Source organism: Carassius gibelio, chromosome B23, assembly GCF_023724105.1.
Source record: "Carassius gibelio isolate Cgi1373 ecotype wild population from Czech Republic chromosome B23, carGib1.2-hapl.c, whole genome shotgun sequence".
Taxonomy (NCBI): Eukaryota; Metazoa; Chordata; class Actinopteri; order Cypriniformes; family Cyprinidae; genus Carassius; species Carassius gibelio.
Genome location: NC_068418.1, coordinates 11,577,608 through 11,601,834, shown reverse-complemented (window position 1 = coordinate 11,601,834; position 24,227 = coordinate 11,577,608). Strand labels below are relative to the sequence as shown.

General features: G+C 34.2%; 1 protein-coding gene across 2 annotated transcripts in view; it reads left to right on the top strand.

Moving 5' to 3' along the window:
• LOC128011459 (CDK5 and ABL1 enzyme substrate 2) overlaps positions 1-7,158 on the top strand; it is a 29,615-nt gene extending 22,457 nt beyond the window's left edge. Inside the window, exons 6-10 of one of the 2 annotated variants that reach the window (XM_052593897.1) lie at positions 2,450-2,544; positions 2,874-2,980; positions 3,751-3,955; positions 4,334-4,475; positions 4,570-7,158. In XM_052593897.1, coding sequence (XP_052449857.1) covers positions 2,450-2,544; positions 2,874-2,980; positions 3,751-3,955; positions 4,334-4,474 — 548 coding nt within the window. In that variant the 3' untranslated portion in view covers position 4,475; positions 4,570-7,158. Of the gene's footprint in view, positions 1-2,449; positions 2,545-2,873; positions 2,981-3,750; positions 3,956-4,333 lie in introns of both variants that reach the window. The other variant, XM_052593896.1, reaches the window with a different exon arrangement.
• The last annotated feature ends 17,069 nt before the right edge of the window (positions 7,159-24,227 follow it).

The following is a 24,227-nucleotide window of genomic DNA, read 5'->3' as shown; positions in this document are numbered from 1 at the left end:
ATATATATATATATATATATATATATATATATATATATATATATATATATATATATATATATATATATATATATTAGTGCTGTCAATCGATTAAAAAAAATTAACTAATTAATCGCACAATTTTTTAAAATTAATCGCGATTAATCGCGATTAATCGCAATTAAAAGACTGAAACTTTTTGGATATGTAAATGTAAAATGTAAATAATTAATGTAAACTCAAGACAAAGAAACTATTTAAATTCAAAATATGATTGTTTATTGGAATTTTTGTTTAACTTGTAACACAGATTTTCTCATGTAAACAACATACCTGCAATAAACCATCAATATTCTCCAAATTAACTGTTGGCTTGAAAGCCATATTTATTACAGAAATAAAAACACAGGCATGTAAGTACCATTTGAATTTCAAAACAATCAATGCCAATAAAAAACAAAAATGATTTCCATGTTGAATTCTAAGTGGACTGCAAAAAAATTCCAAAGTATAGTCATTGCCAGTGCTTTAAGTGGGCCGGTACGCACCAGTACTCAGTACCGCCACTTCCAAATATAGCTCTTGAGCGTACCGCCACCTCTCCATGCGCCCAGAACGTGCTTGTAGCGTACCGGTACGCTCATTTGGACATCTGTTTTAATAGAGGTTTTAATCTTTCACCTGCACTGCGGATTTTCAGAGCGCCCTTCACAATGCGAGCTTCCTAATTCATCCCACCCAGAGCAGAAACTACATTACCCATTCACCCTTAAGTTATACAAGTATATTGTATAGTACAAGCGCATGTGTCGCTTTTCCCACTGTTAAGAGTCAACAACTCAACGTGGCCGGAGAAGGTGTGTGAAACTCGTTGTGAGTTATACTAAAGCAAAATCTTGAGTATTTATTGTCTGATAAACATTAAAAACTGTCTGCGGAGGTTGAGTCGTCCTGCAGCCCCCGCTGGCTGTTCATTGGCTGCAGCATCTTTTTTCTAAGTTCTAAAAAAAATACCGTAGACGGCAAGGCACAAATTTAGATATTCATTTATCTAATTAATCTAAAGCCTATGCACAAAGACAATATGATCTTTTTGTCCCCTTTTTGTTTTAAAGCTTGATGAAGAGAGAGAGCGCAAGTTGCTGCAGCTGAGGAGGACAGTGATGCACGCGTACAGGAGTGATTGACAGTTCCGCGGCACTGTGTACAAAAAATACTCCGCTACACAATTATTTCGTTATTTCGTTTAAGCTTATTAACGTTAGCGTTACAGAAAGGTCTGATTTACGCACTGTTACAGTCATTGTTTTTTTTTTATTAAACAATGACATTTGAGTTCATGATTTTAATGTTGCTGTTTCTTGTGGCAGACTAAATGAAGAGTAATGTTTCTTGTGGCAGACTGAAGAGTAATCCGGCAGAGTTTTATACTGAAACTTTCCGTCTAAAAGTCCTTCCTTGGTCTTATCCATATTTCTTTGCACGTTGAACACACATAGGCCACAACTGGAAATAAAAAAAACTGCAACCGCGTTAATTGCGTTATTTTTTTTTAACGCGTTAAATATTTCAAATTAATCGAATGCGTTAACGCGCTAATTTTGACAGCACTAATATATATATATATATATATATATATATATATATATATATATATATATATATATATATATATATATATATATATATATATATATATATATATAAAACGGAAAAAAATCTCTCAACCGAAGCTTTAAACTGTATGGAGAATCGTGCTAGTTCAAGTGACCAAGTCCAAAGATGAACAGGTCCAAAACATTCAATTCATTCCTGTTTCAATTGCAGTTTAAATTCCTTACAAGTCAGTTTTTAAATCAACTTTTGAATTCTATAATTATACTTTCACTACAATTCGTGGTTGAAATATAATAATTTACATCATATTTGTAATCAATTTGTCAGGATTTGAAATCTCAGAATGTATTCCATATCAAAAGTAACGAAGCACAAAGTTTAATGTGAATGTTAGATGCTTGTGCGCTATATGTGTGCGTGCGTGCGTGTGTGTGTGTGCGTGTGTATGTGATGATTACTAATGCTGCTATTCCTGTATTCTAATACTTAGTAAGTGTGTGAATCATCAGCTCTCTGTATTCTTGTACCTTATTTAGCAAGCCTGCATTGGCAACACTTGTGTCAATCAGTTGTGTTGCTGATTGTACGTACTGAGTACTAATTGTGTTTTTATTTTGTGTGTTGTCTTAAACGAAACGTTCAGCCAAAAAAATTAAAATTCTGTCATCATTTACTGTCCACAACAGCTGACGGACATCAGATTTTTGGGTGAACGACCCCTTTTATATAGCTATGCCTAGTCAGTGCAGGAAGATACTGTCACCATCATCTCAAAAACACGCTTAAATGGGCCACATTACACTCCTTTGACAGCCATGTCCTTGTGTGCGTTTATTTGTTTTGTTTTTTTCAGACCTTGAAGACACTGACTATGACCCAAATATGCTCAGTGACCCACGGTGGCCATGTGGAAAACACAAAAGAGTGCTCATCTTTGCCTCATACATGGTGAGAGATGCAGTGTGTGTGTGTATATGTATTTATTTGGGATGTCAAAAAAATGCAGCCCAGTTTGATCTTGTTTGTTGCTTTTAGACATTAATTTACCCATCAGACACACATTTAGGGATGAATGGCTATCTGTGGGATTTAAACCTGCCAAAAGCAGGGTGCTCTGACCTACAGACACGGATAAACATAACTTATCCAGCTGACGTCATTACTGACCACTCGAGAATACTGCTTAGACATGTACACTGTAGAAAGTTTTTTTTGCTGATTATTTTACTGATGTAGATTCTCAGTTTCTACTGCTATTCTGTTCATCTCTTCAACAGACAACAGTAATAGAGTACGTCAAACCGTCAGATCTGAAGAAGGATATGAATGAGACCTTTAAGGAAAAATTCCCCCACGTCAAACTCACGCTGAGCAAAATCAGAAGGTACACACACATTTCAAATACAGTTTACTTCCATAACTGTTTACATACACAGGAATACTCAAAAGTTATTTTTTTCTTTTCAAACCTGTAAGATAGCAATTCATGTTGTGTTTTTTCATAATGCATCGAGCTTGAAACATGGATTTTTGAATTTCGGCTAGTAATCAAGAAACAAATTAACCGTGATTTCTATAGCGATTCAATGCTATATATATACACATTAAATTACTACAAGCACGAATTAATGGAGACTTTTAACTTTTTTGAACAAAAATTGTTCTTGAATCAAAAATCGAATCCCTATGAATCCAAAGATTCATAGCTCTACTGTAAGACCTTCATTCATTTTCTGAACAAAAATTACGTTTTTTTTTTTTTGTTGTTGTTGTTGTTTTTTTATGAAATCCGAGAGCCTTCTGACCCACCATAGACAGCAACACAACTACCTCATTTAAGGCCCAGAAAGATACTAAGGACATCGTTAAAATAGTCTTTAACGTCATTGTTTCAGCTGTGATTTATAAACCTACGAAAATATTTTTGTACGAAAAGAAAGCAAAAATAATGAATTTATTCAACGATTTCTTACTTTGTGTTCTGAACATGAACGAAGGTCTTATGGGTTTAGAACGACATGAGGGTGAGTAACTTACATTTTTGGGTGAACTATCCCTTTTAAAAATGTAAAAGTACTTTAAGTTACATTTGTGTATAAATGCATTCTTCTTTTGCCGTCTGCCAACATCTCTGTCATTCCCTCTCTTCATCAGTTTAAAGAGGGAGATCCGTTCAGTGGGAGAGGAGTCTTCTCTGCAGCCGGTCACCATAGCCATGGCATTTGTGTACTTCGAGAAGCTGGTCCTACAGGGGCGTCTCAACAAGCAGAACAGGAAGCTGGTGGCGGCCGCGTGCCTCCTACTCGCCGCCAAGATCAGCAGCGACCTGAAGAAACAAGAGGTCAAGCAACTGATCGATGTGAGTGATGCTCCGACACACACTTTCCACTCAACACACATACACTGCAGTTCAAAAAGTCTAGAGATGGAAAGATTAGTCTTTTATGCACACCAAAGCTGCATTTATTTAATGACAAATACAGTAATATTGTGAAATATTTTTCTATTATATCTTTGTTGGGAACCTGTGAATTCTTTAATGAATGTCAGATTCAAAAGAGCAACATTTATTTGAAATACACATCTTTTGTAACATTATAAATGTCTTTATGGTCATGTTTGATCAATTAAGTGCCTCTGCTGAATAAAGGTATACATTACTTTCAACAAAAAGCAGTGTTTGTATAGCTATCTGTCTGTTTCTAATGTATATCTATCTGTTTTTTTCTGCCCAAAGAAACTAGAAGAGAGGTTCCGGATAAGCCGTCGAGAGCTGATTGCTTTCGAGTTCACTATCTTGGTGGCTCTGGAAATGGCACTTTACCTTCCGGAGAGTAAAGTCATGCCCCATTACCGCAGACTGGTGCAGCAGACCTGACGTGGGTAAAGCGGAGGCTCAGGACTGTTGTGAATATACAGATGAGATGCATGAAGCAGTCAAAAATGTGTGACTCTGCGTTCCCTCCATTGCAGTTGGAGGAAGCTGCAAATACATATCAACACGAAGCTCTGAGGACGAACTGACGTTCCAAATGATGCTTTATGTAGCAATCCGGCCAGCGGCTTTTCTTCTCATGGCTGTCTGTTTTTGTGACCACCATGGGAATACTGCCGAGGGAAACAGCACAAATCTTCTTTTATTGAAATCAGAAGGTTTTAACACTCGCATGACAAGGGAAACGTTTTAACTCCTGCTACTTCACTTGTGTGCAAATGCATGTTTTTAACATTCTGTATCTATTTACCAAAAATATTTTGTATTTAATTTAGACTTCTCCTTTTGTATAGAACAACTTACCATTCACTGTAACACTAAAGCACTTTAAAACAAACAAAAAAACTATACATGTAAACGTTATGCAATAATAATATAGTCATTAGCACAGATTATATATTATATATGCACTTACTTCAGTAGCGTACTCTGAAAGTGTTATTGAGTGACTGACTAAATCTACTTTCGTATTCAGACCTAATATGTTCATTTCGTTGACAAGGCTTGATTTTGCTTTGAAGGGTGCTCTATATTAGAGCTGATTTCAAGAGAAGCACATTTTCAGTGCTGCTGTGGTATTCTCACTTTTTTTTTTTTTTTATAGAATTAAAAGAAATAATTATTTTAAATTCCACAGAAGAAAAAGTCATGATGTAAATGTGTAAAAGATGACAGGTTTTTTATTTTAAGGTGGTGAAGTAATCTTATAAGACGCATGGTATTAATACATACATACATACCGGTATACACACACACGCACACACACACACACACACACACACACACACACACATATATATATATATATATATATACACCTTTTTTTTTTTTTTTTTTTTTACTGTTATTCAACAAGGTTGCATTAAATGGATTAAAAGATTTATACGATTATTAATGTCTTTCCTATTTAAAATAAATGCTGATATTTTGAGTGTTCTCTCATCATAGACTTCTGAATAAAAGGTACAACCGTTTCCAAGAAATAAATAAAAAATAGTAATAATAATGTAACGGTGATGATGATAAAAATGATTTCTGAAGGATAATATGACACTGAAGACTGGAGTAATCATGACTGCTGAAAATTCAGCATTGCATCACAGGAATAGGTTATATATTCATATTTTTAATCAATTACATGCAGCCTTGGTGAGCACATATATATGTATGTACATGTCAGTTTTACTGTTTATTCATTAATTGCCATAAAATGTTGTGTTCTGTTTCTCAACTACCGTAGCTGTATACTCAACTGTATAGCATACAGTATCATGATTTATCCAAAAGGTTTTCCCTTCTTCCACAATCTATGCAATATTATAGATGCTTTTGACCCATTTACTCTCAAAAGTTATATTCATCCATGTCTACCTGATTTGTTTCTCTGTCAATGCTGTGTGAAAAGGTTGTGTGTTTGTCAGTAGCCAGTTTGAGGATGGCTGCTGTATCCGTTACTCTGATGTAGATGTGCTGGTAATGTTGTCCACAATTAAATGCCTGTCTTTTTTTATGATAGTAATCCTGAAATAATACAGTATTTTCCAGTAATATACCGTGTTTAATCCGATATTGTGCTCTGAAAGCACTATTAAGTAGTGAGTATGCTAGAGACGCCCTCTAGAGGAAGCGATTAGCAATCACGTGTTAACACGAAAGCCTTTAGGAAGGGGATCTTGTTACAAAGGCCTAAAAAGCAGCATCCCAGTCATGTCCTCGCGAGATATTTTTAAGTCACACAGAAATTGGCCATTTTTAAAGGCCTTTCTTAGTTTTATGTTTGTGTGTGCGCTACATTTTTGTGATCTAGGGCCCTAAACAAACTGAAGTGGCAGGTCTAATGGATGGAAAATCAGTTTTAAACACGTTGAATTAAAGTGCCTAGGATTGTTGTGTAATAAATTATTTGGTAAAGGGGAAAAAATGGAAGTAAAGCAGTTGTATTTAGTTTATTTACACTGTGATTTGTTCTATAGCCTCCAGTACTGCACTCCAAAGGCTAATCACCGTAACATGCACTGAAAGGGAATTATCTCTTTTATTATTTGTTTTAAATCTGAGCGTGGTTGAGCCAAACCTGTCTGTCACTGGACAGATCATACAGACCCGATTTCTTTCATTACTCAATTGTGACAATTATGGTTTTAATTTTCAATTGGTCGTTTCAGTTGTGTTTTGCCTACAAGAAGCGGATATATCATAAAATACATTTCCTCTGATCTTTTCTGAGGAGTTCAGCATATAAATCTTCCATTTATGAATTATTATAGGAAGGCTGGGAAGGATGTCAGCAGCAGATAAGGGATACAGCTGTATTGTAGACCTGCTGAAGTCATATTAGCATCTTTCCTAAAGATATACTACAAATTATAACTCCTTTCTAACTGATGACAGTACAAGCTGTCATTTCATGTGCTGTCTCTCTCTTTCACTCTGTATCTCTATCTCTATCTGTACCTTTTTTTACATTAAGTTAATGTATCAAGAATTGTGTGTGTTAATTGTCATAATTGTTGAATTATCATGCACTTTCACAAATATACAAATATATTTTCTAATATCACTGAAAAGTGCAAGTTATTTATTTCTGGATATTTATTTCCACATTTACAGACACAAAGAAAAAAGTATGTCATGAATCAAAATGTAACTCATTAATATAATAATTAATAAACATATAAAGTGTTCACTGGCTGGATTGAAAGAGCTGACACTTCTGTTCTACTCTAGAATAAGCTATTAATCTGAAACTTTCTGAAAAAGTTATTTCAGAGTAATACCGTACTGAGTCTAAATTAACATTTAAAATTTGCTTATGCAAGACAATATGCTATTTGTCTGAGATACTGAACCCTGACATGATTCCTGGAAACAACCGTTCTGGGTTGGAATTCCTTTTCTGTGGGATATCCTTACCACAATGTTTAATACAAGTTTGATGAGTCTGATCAGATGGAAAATACACAACTATAATGTGACACTGGGGTCATCTGAATGAGCTACTATAATTGCAGATTTTGATTTATCATACACACACAAAAGAAAAAGAAAATCAGTTGGGTTTATTTGAACAAGCTTTATTTACTTCTATAAGAAGAATAAATAGGCAAAACAATAATAGCATTGTCATTTTTCAGGTATGTATAACATGTAAATGTTACAATAGTTCGAGCGTTCGTCTTGTAATAAATTGTGTGAACAGATTGCAGTTCAGAGAAGGGCAAATTAAAGAACAGATCTAAGGGGAAATCTATTCTTCTTTGCACACGTACAGCCTAATGAGATTGTGACTGGTTTCACGGTTAATATGACGAGACTGTGATTATAGGTGCTCGGGCAGCTCTGTTTGAATAACATGCTAATAGTTTGCAAAATGGGCACTTTGATGAAAGAGCTTGGATCACGGCACTCGTCACATGTGGCGTTATAGACTGGCAGAAGCCTGTCCCCATCTGTAGATAAGCTGCTGAAAAGAAAGAGTAGTGAGTCTCAGTATAAAACAGCACTTCATTAATCATGCAAATAAATCATGTTATAACAAAGCAACTGTATGTAGTTTTCCAAGTTCAAGTCCACTGACGTTAATATACCCTCCTGTCGTTTTTGTTTGTTTGTTTTTTAGTCAGACCAAAATAGCACCATGACTGGTCAGATCGCCTGTGAAGCAACCCCCCTGCAAAGGGTCAATTGGGACACATGGTCGTAATTAAAGCAGACAGCTGCTGCCATATAACAATCTTGACATAATGTTGTAAAGGCTTTTCACGCCAAACTTTCAAACTCCCAGAAAAGAAGCCATTCACCTTATTGGAAGCCAGTGTACCATCAAAATGATTCTGAAGTTGAATTTCATGGTAAAAAAAAAAAAAAAAAACTTAGGCCTACACACAGTTGCTTTAAAGACACAATTTGATTTACATGTTATAAAAACATTTTATAACTCACATCTGGCTGATAAGAATCAGCAATATAGGTTAAGTGAGGCCATATCCAGTTCTTCAACGTCAACTAGCTACAGATATAAGCACTGCTAAACAACCTTATTAAATATGCCTACATTTAAACGGCAGTAAACAAAATGCAAAATATGAAATAAAAACTAATTACTTTATAAAGCTGTTAAATCAAATAGAAAGTAATAATATTAATGAACCAAGGCTGGTCTTCCCTATTAACACTATGCATTTGAGTCCTTAAAGGGATAGTGCACCCAAAAACCATTTCTTTCTTTTGTTTAGCATAACCAAGGTACTAAACTATCCCTTTAACACCCAACAGCTTCTCATGTAATATTACTACACAAAAGAAATCTTACTAGCATGAATAAATAACTGAATAAACTGTAGGAAAACTTACTTGCACTTCCAAGTAGGATTGGCTTTGTTAGAAATGTGGTTGTTCAGTCTGCAGTCTGAAAAGTACATTGTCTTGCATAATTGATCGGTGACATTTTTCAAGCGATTCTCACTACATGGATGATCGCAGTCCGAGCAGGGCAGACCATGATATCCGTAAACAGACACGAAAGCAGAAACAAACACCTGTTTCAAACAGCACATATTAGAAGACGCTCAAACTATACAACAAACACTGGGTCTTATTCTACACAGAAATTTGCTAGTTTTACTCACCAACAGAGCAGAGAAGTTCATTCTTCACTCGTTCACTGCTACTCTTGTCACTTTTGAACAGCTTTTGTCCTGTAAGGCAAAGTAGGAGTATTGCTATATTGTGCTTAGGACTGACTTTTATACCTTGATCAGGATTTCACCATAATTCCATCAACCTCTTTCCTACTTAACAAATTTGCATGAGCCTGTTCTGTTTTTCCATAATGATACAGTGACCTTTGGCTATTCAGGTTTTTTCTCCCTGTGTTGTGAATGGGATAGACACACTCAGAAAGTAAACACAAGCTAGACTCAGAAAGGAGTGGAGGAGGACAGTCTAATTGGCTTGTAGACAGTTATCACTGAGTGAGTGTGTATGTGTCATATTTACCGATGCTGCTATTCTAATACTTCATGGTTGTGTGCCATTAATGGAGCTCTGTCAGCTTTCTATATCTTATTTGTACCTTATTTAACAATCCTGCATTAGCAAGAGTTGCGTCAGGCACTTTCAGTGATACTGAGTAGTACAACTGAGTGCTGCTTTTGTGCGTGTTGTCTTAATATAGCTTGTTTCTGTCAGTGCACACAGATGAATCATCATCTGAACATTCAGTTACGTTATTTATGGTTTGATTGCCTTTTTTTGTTTGTTTGTTTGTTTGTCTCTGTCTCTGTATCTAGTTTCTCAGAGGTAATATTAATGACAAAAAAATCAGTTTAATACAATAATTTAATTAAATGTAGTATGACAAATATCTCAGTGATGTATGCATGCATACTTTTTAACATTTTTTTAACATTAACATTAAACTCATTATTTCTTTCACTTTACGAAGATTCATTTATGGATTAAGAAATTATGCAATTTTTAAAATGATTTAAATAATTAACCATTAGTAAATCTTTAATGTAATGCAAAAGGAATAATACGTTTATATATATATATATATATATATATATATATATATATATATATATATATATATATATATATATATATATATATATATATATATATATATATATATTATTATTATTATTATTATTATTATTATTATTATTATTATTATTATTGCATTAATTATACAATGTGGAAAGTCGTAATGTTCTTAAATCTATATTAAGGATGTTATCAATATTTTATATTAAAAGCTAATCACTGGCTGGATTTAAAGACTTGACATTTATGGTTGACTCTGAAAGAAGTTATTTAAGAGTCATATGAACTACGTTTTTTATTGTCAATGTGTTTTTGTTTATTTGGTTTAAATAAACATTTGAAGTTTGCATATGCAAAACAATAGAAACTGTTTATCTGAGATAATGATACCATGACAGTCGTTATACCTGGAAACAATGGTTCCATAGTGGGGATTCCTTTTGTGTGGGATATCCCTACCACAGTGATCAATAGAGTCGGAGAAATCCTGGATGTGGAGGAATCCCTCATATGATGAGTCATGTTTCTCCTTGTGGAAAAGAAATGTGCTTATTTGTATTGAATGTGCACTTTTAGTAAAATCTAAAAAGACTATTTAAAAACTAGTATGCCTTGATGTTTCTTAACACACATAATTAGACTTTTAAAAAGTGCACTCTGGAATAATGTCAGATTGGCATTCACACCGAAACAACATTTTGGACCAATTCTCCTCTGTCCACACAACATGCTCCTCAGGAAACATTAGTATAGCCTTTTAATCCTTTCTTCACTGGCAAGCAATTCCAGCTGCAGTGCTGAACCGATTCCATATTAAGAGTCCCTGCATTATCCTGTCTTAAACATTTCTCTTTCATTGATGTCCAGCCTTTTTGGGGGACTTGAATGATTTAGTATTATTGTAAAATTTGGATTGATTTACTTCTCTTGCTGTGGCTGAAAGTGTCATCCCTTTGGCCTCCATCTAGACAACCCCCTGTCCCAGGGTTTCAGTAAACCTTAGTAGTTGTTCTCTAATTTTGATCTCCACTGTACATGAGTTTTTTCTGTCCTATTCAAATGAGTCTATAATTTAGACATCAAACTGTACTAATTTGTGCCAAATATGATGATAGGTAAAAATTGATAAAAGTGTCTGCTAAATGCATAAATTTAATTTTTTATTTTTTATTTAATTTTAAATTTAAATAGAGCCTAATATCTGTTAGACAGACCAAAGAACAGACACAATTCTTTAAAATATAAATCATTTTGAGAAATGTACCTTTTCAAGAATCATTATTTGCTAATTATTCAAGTCTTCATTTACATTTAGACACTAAAGTGTTTGAATAGGTTGGAATGTGTTGCATTGTTGTGTTATGATAGTAAAAGTGTCAAATGGAAAAGCATATTAAATGTGACGTATAATGTGAGGAAATTCTGTCTGGGCGTTCCAGTGGAGATCCAGGATTCCTCTAACTGCATGAACCGTTGTGGTAAAGAAATCCCACACAAAAGGAATCCCTGAGGAACAATTGCTTTCATTTTAACAATACTGCCCGTCATGGTTTTAGCCGATACCTTGGAGGCACCATGTACTGTTTTGCATGTCATCTGTAAATAAAACAAAAAAAGAATGCCTGAAGCAGTGTTAGTAGTTATGTGGTTCATTTCTACATTTAATAGAAAAACACTGAATGCAAGAGGCTACCTAAAAATCTTCAGAAACTTAAAATGCATTTTTGCCCCATTTGTGTTGTTTTACTACTTACACAAATATTTAAAGTATAAAACGGGTGGTAAAAGTACTCAAAAGTTATACTCAAGTAAAAGTAGATGTATCTAAATAAAAAATGACTCCAGAAAAAGTAGAAAGTCCTCCATTCAAACATCACTTGAGTAAAAGTACAAACGTATCCGATTTAAAATATACTTAAGTACCGGAATTAAAAAGTAAGTATTCAAATTAACTGTAAATATCAATAATTAAGCAGATCAGTTGTTTTGGGAGTGATATGCAGTGTTTTAATTGAACAAATGATGAGATGGATACTTAAGAATTTGTTAGATTTACAATCAAAAGAGACAATGAAGCACCTTATCGCAGTATAGGGATTGAACTTTCAAAGAGACATGTTCCCTAATATCATAGCTGCATTAAACAGAAGATGTGCAAGATACAAGGTAAGACTGTTTCAGAATATCAATGAGGAAGAACCACCTCTTTAAAGAGTTAGTTCTCCCAAAAATGAAAATTCCTTCATTCGCATTTTAGGGGCTAAATATCACGTTATTGGTATTGTCGCTTTGACCTGCGGACATGAAAAACAACCACAGACTTGGAAACACTGGTTGGCATATATTACACAGAGCCGTAATTCACTGACAATCTACACAAAATGCGATTTTTTTCTCGATTTTGATTTTGTGTTAGTTGTCGGTGGACTACGGCTCAGTGTAGTTACTGCCGCTCCACCTGAACCAGTGTTGCCAAGTCCGTGGTTGTTTTTCATGTCCGCCGGTTGAAGAAACCCCAATCCCAATAACTTGATATTTAGCCCCTAAAATGTGAATTTTACCAAGGCAACCCTCCCAATAAACATATGTTTTAACCCCGGGAAGCAATTTTTATCAGGGAACCTCCTGGAAACGCGTTTGGGCTAGTTTTGGACTAGTTTTGAGAAGCAACTGGTCAGGTTTTGTTGTGAAAACCTGGCAACCCTGATCTGAACGCACGTGCTGGAGACATATACTACTAATTTCAGGAGCGTTACTGATGAGATGAGCATGAAAATCACATTCGATTTTTGCACAGCCCAACTGAAATTTCATTCACCCGTGGCAGGCTAAGAAGACATTTCAGCCAATAAGAATCTCCCTTGACTTCAGTGAATTCAAACATATCCTTGAGAATTGGTCATGCGTGATCCCTGTCAGCAAGAGCTGCACTATCACCTATTTTAGCGGTCATCTTGCACTGCGTGAGCGTATTTTGGCAAAGAACTCGCGAAGTCGCGCGTTCTATTTTTCAAAAGAAAACCAAATTTTTCATTGGTTTGTAAAATCAGTGTAATAAATACTTGAAGTGGGCATGGGGAAATGTATCGGAGTAAAAAGTAAACTTTTTCTTTAATAAAGTAGTGGAGTAATAGTGAAAGTAGATGCAAATAAAACATACTCAAGTAAAGTACAGATCCCCGAAAAAAATACTTAAGTAAAGTAGTGAAGTATTTTTACTTCGTTACTTACCACCACTGGTATAAAAAGTATATTTACAATACACAGCATGGTTTTTAATCATAATTTTAGGGGGGCAACCCTCAGATGGGGGAATCCTGTCCTTCCCGTGATTAACACCTATGGCACAGGATTGTTGTTGTTTGTTTTTCTTTGGCCTTTGTGTGCGACTGTATTCCACCCACTAATAAAGGAGAAAAAAGACCCATACCCCTCACCTGAATGGCTACAGATCACTGTATCATTATGGAAAACAGAACAGACACAGTGCCGCTGTTGTTAGTCTCATGCAAATTTGTCATGTAGGAAGGAGGTTTGTGGATTACGTCAAGTGAAATCCTCAGTGGATTCTGAACATGGTATAAAAGTGAGTCCTAAGCACAAAACAGCAATACTCCTACATTCCCTTACAGTGACAAGAGTAGCACTGAACGAGTGAGCAATGAACTTCTCTGCTCTGATGGTGAGTAAACTAATCTAGCAAATTTCTGTGTAAAATAAGACCCAGTGTTTGTTGTAAAGTTTGAGCGTCTTCTAATATGTGCTGTTTGAAACAGGTGTTTGTTTCTGCTTTCGTGTCTGTTTACGGATATCATGGTCTGCCCTGCTCGGACTGCGATCATCCATGTAGTGAGAATCGCTTGAAAAATGTCTCCGATCAATTATGCAAGACGATGTACTTTTCAGACTGCAGACTGAACAACCACGTCTCTAACAAAGCCAATCCTACTTGGAAGTGCAAGTAAGTTTTCCTACAGTTTATTCAGTTATTCCTTTTTTGGGATGTAGGAATATATGATGGTGATAAAGGATGTGTGTCAATGCTCCATCACTTATCAGTTTTTCTTCTCCCAGGCCATCCCCAGCAGTTTCTGACAGGATTCGTACAGTCCGTAACACCACATGTGAAAAGTGCCCAGATCCAGGTTTCGAGGCAGTACCGATTGTGCAAAATATCAACATGTTATTCAAAAAGACCTGCACGGGCACTAATTATATTATATTATATGTAAAGCCTGTCACGATTTCATTAGGCTGTACATGTGCAAAGAAAGACTGAACAATATGCAAATTATGCCAGCATGCACTTTTGATGAGCTCATTAATATGACCATCTCGGAACTGCAATGTGTTCACATCGTTTATTTTTCATTTGTGAAAACCAAATGTGATGACTATGTCTAAAACCGTAAAATCAGTGTCAGTGCTTTGGATTATGTTTTATGTTTTTGACAGAGATTTCCATGTTTGTAAAAACTGTCTCGAATCCATGTAATGATTCAGTTGTATGCATATTACACGTTTATGTGTCATAATAATAATGCATTCATTTGTGCTAAATTCTTCTTTTTATTGAAGTGAATAAAGCTTGTTGAAATAAACACAATCCTTTCATTTTTGTATTATATACAAGGAAAGTAAATGAATTTGACATGAGCTCATTCAGATGCCACACTAGATATCACATACACTAATATGTATAATAATTATACATAGTTTGAATTCATCTCAGTGCATGTTTATTTTTTATTTAGAAACAGAGTTGTGTTTTATATTTTATAACTAGGTAATACAGTCCTGATCAGAAATATTGACACCCTTGGTAAATGTGAGCAGAGAGGGTAATAAAAATAACTCCACATGATTATTTTTATATATTACATACATCTTATTTATTCCCACTCATATTCATATTTTTAGAACACCAGGCTCACTAATAACATGAAATGGCCAAAATCCTTTAATCGTTCATCACACAGAGTAAAACATAAGAATAGTTCTGATGTGCACCAAAATACTTTTGAGCTTAATAAAACAGAAAGTGACTGTGAGCAAAGTACAGTGAGGAAAATTCCCATTTTCACAATCAGGGAAATAAATAAGATGTTCCAGTTAACTGAAGATGTCCCGAATCTGCTTGGAAGTGAGAAGAGATTGAGTGCTCTCCAAGGATCACAGCTGAAAAACTGCAAAAAAATATATATCAAACAGCATTTACATTACAGGAAGTTCAAGAGAATGTCCTCTGCTCTCATTCAACAACTATCTTCAGCATATTCAGCTTACACTACTGGTGGTACTTCACACAGGACTGAACACTGTGGTCAGATGAAACTAAAACAAAATGTAAACTTTCATTCTGCGTTTGACCTTTCAAATGTAACCTTTCCATTGTATCAACAAAACAGAAAGCAAAGTATCTGTACTTATACAAATGCAGCATGCTTATTGCTTTTAGAAAACATGTGTAGGTTAAAGTGTGGGTTTATCTTTCAGTCACATTATTCAAACACCACATATTGTCCCATTATCACTGTAGTATTTGACAAACAAATGCTTTTATTTCCAAGTGTATTTATGGTTGTGTTCTTAAAGGCACAGCGTTTTTCAGTGCTCTACGACATGACACACTGACGGATTAATAAAAGTGTATTGTATAAATTCATATTAAATGCAATTAACTGAACTTTAGAGTGATTTTGACCCACTTTTTAGATGTAATTTCATAATTACTTATTTTGTCTTTAAAATATGGTCTAATATTTCTGAATGTACATACTGATAAGCATTTATGGTAAATTGATATACTTATTTGCAAATGTATTTTTATATTGCTTTAAATGTAATATCAAATAACACATCAAACACATCTTGGCACAACCAAAGATTAATAAAACAAAGATTTCAAATGTACTACAGTATGTGTTAGAACTGCACTGTGTTACTTGTTTTATTTATGATTTCCTTATACTATGCAAAGGTCACGTTCGTCTCATGAAGTGACACTCATCTTTTCTTTAAACCATGGAGAAAGGCATCTGTATCGTAGTCTGAAATGATTAGGACTCTCCATTCTCTGATTGCTTTAATGTGACATGAATTACTAAACTATTGTTGGACTGGTTATCATACAGTTGGATGTGCTTATAACAATAGTTCACCCAAAAATGCTAATTTGCTTAAAATGTATACTCTCCTTCAAGCCCTCCATGATATAAATCAGTTTGATGCAAAGTGTGTATGCGTGTAAGTGTGTGTGTGTGTGTGTGTGTGTGTGTGTGTGTGTGTGTGTGTGTGTGTTATAGATAGATAGATAGATAGATAGATAGATAGATAGATAGATAGATAGATAGATAGATAGACAGATAGATAGATAGATAGATAGATAGATAGATAGATAGATAGATAGATAGATAGATAGATAGATAGATAGACAGATAGATAGATAGATAGATAAATTTTACTGCTTGGGCTAAGTTGAAAAGATATATATATTACGTCTGCACAAATATATTTTAAAAACATTAAATGAATGGTTACTTTCAGAATGTCAGTGTTTTACTGAAAATTTTCAAATAAAAAAAATAAAAATGCTATTAACTGATATTGATACATTGTAAATGATATAAAAGGCATGATTTAGGAGTTAATTCTTTTCATTCCAGGTTATATGTGTAAATATTTTACTACAATTTTAATGTGCTTTACTGTTCTCAGTGGCATCCTGCGCTAATGTTAGTTGGTTTCGTTCTTAGTCTGAGGTCACTGTGGCCACCCAGATTCAGTCTGTACAGACCTGATGGGTAATCCTTCCCGAAGACCTCATTAGACATCGGGACAAGACCACAAAAAACAGATGAGTCCTCTGCTCAATCTGACCTGTGTTGCAGCCGGGAATTAAACCACACCATGCATTTTATTGAGACTCCCGAGGGAACAAAATCACTATTAATCACAGGATTGGGAAAGAGTCACGGGACAGGAAAAAATATCAGTGGGAGTGGACGGGACTGGGAATCATGATAACACTTTGATCGCCAACTTTATACACAAAAATAGCCTAACTTTTTTTAAAAATCCACTCCCGTGTCATCCTCTACCTGGTGGCTCCCAAGGTTTTCTACTCGATCTCTGTCACCGATGGACTTTTGGGTCCTTGCTGCTGGTGCCTTTGGCTTGATTATTTGGGGACACTTGGCTGATCACACAGACATTCCTGGAAGCTAAACGATGAATCAGCTATGAATTGTCTTTAGCTGGAAAAATGACGTTTTAATGATCTCTTGCAATACTGATAAACTATTTTCCTGTTTGACTCCGTAAAGCTGCTTTGACACAACCATTGTAATAAAGCAATATGTAAATAAAGGTGACTTGATTTGATTCTATGTACTGTATAACCTCATTATATTTTTATTATTATTTTTTATTTTAATTTGTAATATTTCTTTTTAAACTATAAAAAAAAATGTTTATGTAGTTGCCAAGCAATTTCGTCTGATGCCCAAATAATAAATCTTAGTTGAGGTAACATATAAAACACATAAACAGTTACATTTTAATTCACATAAATTGCTAGTCTTTTTAAACGTTTGACCAATTAAAACATTTTAGTTGACTGGACTATAAAACTAGTTCACTAAAGGTTGAGCCAACTAAAAAAGTCAGAAATTGACTGAATGTGAAATTTCTGTGGAACTTGTTACTAAATAATCATTAGCTGAATCCGCTTGCTATTTTTTACTACAAGCTGTTTGCTTTCAATGTATGCAAACATTGAATACTGTTGATCTCTCGTGACACTCAGTATTCCCGGCATGGAGAGAACCATGAAAACGAATACCTCCTCCGCCTTATTATGGCTTGTAGAAGACTTTTATTTTTTAATAATGATTAAGTGTATATAAGTCAGAAAAGACTTATTTAAAATCAGTTGAATAAATTAGGAATGTATTGGGGGGGGGGGGGGTAATGAAATGATCGGTTAGTTTCATTTTACAGGGATGGTGATGACATTTTAATGATTTCTGATGCATTCAAGTAATGTATATTTTATTGTTTAATTAAAACAAACAAATGAGTCCGACCAACATGCTTGTTTTGTTTTCATATATTACATAACTTTTGCATTTATGAGTAATATGGTTTTGAATATCTAAAATCAAAAGGTGTGATTTGATGCAGTTATGTTTGCATGTGGTTCACACACATTGTTTTCCTAAGGTAGAATATGCAAAGCAGCGCTTGCATCGCCTCTGCCTGCTTACTGTGGATGGTTTATTCTAGAACATGAATAATCTCTTATATAATGCAATGACACTGTAGTTTGTGGGACTCCTTCTTTGTGGGATATAATAGCCACACCTAGTACAAAATTAAAATGGCTGGTTAAAATCTTGAAATAGTCATCGATAGTTGATATTTCAGTCATGGATTGATTGGTATTTATCTCCAAGAAAGGCACCTTTAAAAGTGCAGTTTTACCTGTTTTGTCTATCTGATATTACGATCAATATAAATACACCACAAAATGCCATAAATAGCCATAAATAGCCATGGCTTTGTGCCTTATGGAAAGCGGAATAAAATAAAAAAATAATAAAACATATTGAAATATTTATGGTACTTTTACGTAATTTTGTCCTACAACTGACCTTTCTCATTTACCCCAGTCTATCAACACATTGAGGGAACACCTGAAACATATGGCAATGTTGACTATTTTCTCTTTCTGCTTTGATAATGAATGTGATTGTCACACTTCTTTTGCCTGGGGACAATATAGCAGACTGAGAATGAGCGGCAGCTCTCTGATTCCACTGTGGAAACTATAAAGCAGGCAATCCATCCACTGGAGAATGTAACACATACAAAATAGTTTGGGAAACACGTCTGTGGTTCACGTCATTGCTTGATTTGGCTCACAGTTAATATAAAGGCAGCTCGGCAGCCCAAAATATGTTTTGACATAATTCCTGGACCGTCGGATCTCATGATGATGCCTGTATTGCTGGTGAGTAACCTGATGATCTGTACTTGAGAAACATCTGTCTCCCTAGTTCTTCTAACACTTGTGTGTCTGTCTTTGTACATCAAAACTAAAGATACTATTAGTTAGGTGGTTATTATTTTAATTATAATCATTATTGTAGATTTTTTATATTTATGTTGTTATGTTATGTTTCAAATTATATAATTACAAATGACGGTACATTAGCTAGATTTCTAGGTGACAAGGATAGACAAGAAACATGCCTGCCTTTATTTAAAACAATGAGTTATTAATTGATTAATAGAGAGAGAGAGAGAGAAATTATCTATGTTATATATTAAATTGATGTATTTTTATTATGAACTCTATATGCCATGCTATTGTCTCATTAAAAATGTTCCAATATTATTAAGACTGTTAGGTGACAATTATATAAGAGGTTTACAAATTTTTACAAATTTATTATAATTTTTTAGATAAATATGCATTTGTAAATATATATTTATATATTTGTATGTGTGTGTATATATATATATATATATATATATATATATATATATATATATATATATATATATATATATATATATATATATATATATATATTAGCGGTGGGCCGTTATCGGCGTTAACGCAAGACTCTTATCTGGCGATCGCCTTTAATATATTCTCAAAATTGGGTTGGGAGCTGGGTCTATACTAAGCAAGCTATGATGACTTTCACCTTGATATTTTATATAACTGACTTGCTCAGGACAGCCTAAAAAGATGCTCAGGACAGTTGACGGGCCACTGTTGCGCATCGTCACGAAAGCTATGTTTTTAAGCCTTCCCGCTTGTCAATTTAAACATTAAAGCGTCCAAAAACAAGAACCGGAAAAGCTGAACAGAGTAGCTGGTTACTTGCGCTGTGTTCGGTGCGAGAGAGAGAGAGAGAGAGAGAGAGAGAGAGAGAGAGAGAGAGAGAGAGAGAGAGAGAGAGAGAGAGAGAGAGAGAGCCACGTATCACGGACAGCGACACTGAACCGAGCTCTCTCCTGCGAAGTTCTCCTCGAAGTCCTTCCTGCTCCTGAACGAACAAATACAAATCATAGTTTGAACAAACAAAAAGATGTGAAAGAGCCCAATTCAGTACTCGCAATGTTCTGGTGTTCAGGGCTCACGCAGAGAAAGGCGTCTCAAAACACTTGAACATCGAATTTGCTTATTTTTGCTCTTGTGCCGACAAATACATACAAAACATGTCAAAATATCCACCTTGGAAATTATGCTCGAAAAAAATGTCAGTTATTTCTTAAGTGAAAGTAGACAGCTGAGGAAAAATGTGATCTGTATTATATTGGATGCGTTCATGGTCTCTTAAAGTGACCGCGCCTAATTTAGCTGCTGGCTGCTGTAATGTTAATCCAAGAAAATGAAAATCACTCACTGCTCTTGACTGAATTACTTTGTAGTTTTAACAGAGAAACCAAAAATTATTCAGACATCAGATATAATTTTTGATATATATAGCGCAACTGTAATAATGTGAGAAATGTGTCTGAATAAATGTAGGTTTGATTGTATATTTCATTTTTACATTGAAGACTATCCAGTGCTATTTTACATTTAATTATTTGGTTTCTGTACCTTGATTAGTTTTCCATAAATATAAAAATAGAAATATTTTATAAATATATACCTTTTTTTTTCAGTTGATGTTGCTGATATCAGGACTGTCGAGCGCAGACTATAACCAGTGCTCCACATGCAACTGTACCCTAGCTGAAATTCAAAGTTTTGCAAAAAATCTAGGAATCCGCATTTTAAATAAGAGTATCAGCAAAACCTCCATGTCTCCGTGGACATACGAGTAAGTCGAGTTCCTTTTGTAGATCAACATTATTCTTCTATTATTCTTCAGTGCATGAATTCAAAATGTGTGTAACTTATTATTGTAAACTGTCTTTTTTTTTCTAGGTGCACTGGGGATACTGACAGGATTCCTAATTCCATTTGTAATGCTGTGTGTGATAAGTCATGCATCAAGCTTGTGCATGCAAAACCAGCAGGAATCAAAGTCCGCATTAACACTTTTAGACGGTTTCCATGTAGCAATGGCAGCTACAGACTCTGTAAGGAGGATTATAATTTGATTGTTGGATGCACATGTATTATGTATTAAATTTGAAAGAAGTAATAAGCATGATTACAACTTTAGAATTGCTAAAAATATGCCATTAATGACATTATACCTATGTCTATACCTCATATACTGTGACATTTAACAAAATACATACAGTATATATGTTAATATAAATGAAATGATCAGAGCAACTGAAATGAAAGACAGTAAATAAATTGCAATAGCACTTTTTTTCTTCTTCGGCTTTCTGTGGTGAATGTGGACCTCCAGTAATGAAATATAGAGAGCATGCCATAGCTAATATTAAATTAAAGCCTTTTTTCACATATCTATAGTTTGCAAGAAATCCTGTATTAATTAAGGCTTCAATGGTGTAATTTCCTTGTTTCCTGTTTCCATCACCCATGTGTTTATTTGTAGTTCCATATTGTGTTCTATAAATAAATAAAAAGTAACCAAGCAAATCATTGCAAAAATGCAAAACTTTTTTTTCCAATGGGGGAGGGGTTACTGATGCAGAAGAATGGGCTTTGATAAATAAAAAATAATAAAAAAAAAAAAAATTACACATTCTTCTTTTACTAGATTTCTTTACCAACATTGCAGATATGGTCATTTTGATACCTTCAGCAAACGTAATGTATGATTATCATTTTTAAACCTTTAACGTACATTGTAAACGCACGGTTGATGTTTTTTTTTTTGCGATCAGATTACTGTAATTAAAACAAATTTTGTGATGCCTCTCTTCAAACAGTAATTGAAAAAATTGTAGATTTAAAAAACAAGTTAATCGGATTTTCCAGTTCTAGACCTCCTAACAGTAAATTTAGTTAAATGGCAGAAACAAGGTGATAAAATGTATATCTGTTTTTAGACTACCTTAGAAAATGTGCTCAACGGTTGAGTTGCCCAGTTAGGGTAAAATGATCTTGCACTGCGCAAGATCATAGATGAAGTTATTCCTTTGTCTGAACAAAAACCAATGCTTTGTTGCATATCACAGAACATTTATACAGATTGTCACTACGTAGATCCATTATTTATTATTTGTAATGTAATTTAATTGTTGATTAATTGTTTAATTGAATTATTATTTTGGTTTGATGTATTTTCTTATTTACTTTATTAGATTTCTTTTACATATATAATTTCATATATACTTTTTTTTGTATATTGGATTTCTGTTATAATAGGAACAGGTTTATATATAATCATGGGTATTGCCATATTCTATGTCATCATATTCTACTGTCTGTAATGTTTTTATACAAAAGAGAAAAAAAAAAACATCAGTTGCACAAATGAAAAATTACATTAATGCATCATCATTTTTAGTTCATGCTGAGTTACCCTAAATGGTCAAGTCAACTGGCTGGTTGACTTATGTATCTGCTTTGTGAATGCGTCAACTGAAAAAAAAAGAAAAAAAAGAAAAGTTTCTCAGTGTAGTATCAGGAACACAAATTTAACAATAAATAATATTTTGCTGTTCTTAGTGTGACTGTTAAAGGGTTAACAGTATTTTGATGCTATGCAGATACTATTAATAGACATGTGAATTTACAGAAGCCTGTCTGTTTTGCTATTCTCAAACGATCCTATTGATTTCATGAAATATATACACTCATCTTATTACCTCTTTCCAACATAAAACATTTGCATGAGATTTTTATCTTCTCCGTCATGTCACCTGTACTGAGTGTGATGATGCTTCAGGACAAACCAGTTCAAGTGTGCTCAATTAAGACAACATTGCTAGTTCCCCCCGGAATTTTAATTTGCTGCAATGTACATTTCAGAAAAGTTCAATTTTTGAGTGAAAAGGTGTAAAGTCAGTGTGAAATAGTGAACTGTAAGGCCATAGACAGAGGAATGAGTGAGAGGAATTCCTTTTCTGTCATTGTAACTCATCTGACGGTCCACGGAGAGCACACCAGCTGCTCACATCTCCCACAGACTCTCGTAATGGCATTTTGCTGCAGGCCTTTGCAAGCTGGTATCTATTGTTTAGCATATGGCACATGACATCAAAAACAGAGCAGGTGGCAAACAGTGTTATTTTAGTAGGTTCATCCAATAAAGAACACTCAAAAGAGGTGGTAGTGTACGTAGGATTGTGCATTATTATTTCCATTGAAATTAAATTTCAGTGAATTGTTGTTGAATTATGTTTACCGTGACATTTCAGCGACTGAATAGTTTGTGACATATAGGAATCTCTACCATGTCTGCAGAAGAATGGCTTGCAGTAAACTCTGTACAATACAGTCCTCTGGTATAATATTATATTTTTTCACATCCTTAGTACCTTGTCTCCTTCCACCTTGAGATGACCATCTTTAAGTCTAGCTTCTGCAATCAGACTTTTGGTCCGTTTGTGAACATGAACATTCAACTAATTCCTCTTATTGAATAGTTTCTCACAATTTTCTTTTTAAAAAAATCCGAACTCATTGTGATATAAGAAATAGGCCTATACTTTAACACCAAAGTCAAAGTCAGTACTATCTACAAATACTATGCGGATGAATTAAATCTGTTTAAATGAATTTTTGTGCATATACATGCATGTATGCATGCTATTTATTAACTTCTGACTGTCCAGAAATGAAAGTTTCACCTTTCTCACATCTATTAAATTATTCAGTGAATATATAAGCTACATTTAGCTATAACAGAATGTTTATCTTTCATTTGAAAACGTGTCCAGTATATTTTAATTTGATTTGATTTGGCTGTTTTTTTCCCCTTTGATCTGATTCTAAACTTGACGAATGTATGTATCACAATAATATCAGATGTCATATTATTCGGTTATACTGGACACCTAATATTCTTTAGCCTAGTTGCCGTGTCATAAAAACGGATATATTTAATTTTGCTATTTAAAATGCAGTATTGTTTATTAATAATTATTTACAATATACAGTTTCCCCATTTCGCCATTTCTGCTCAAATAAAGTCCT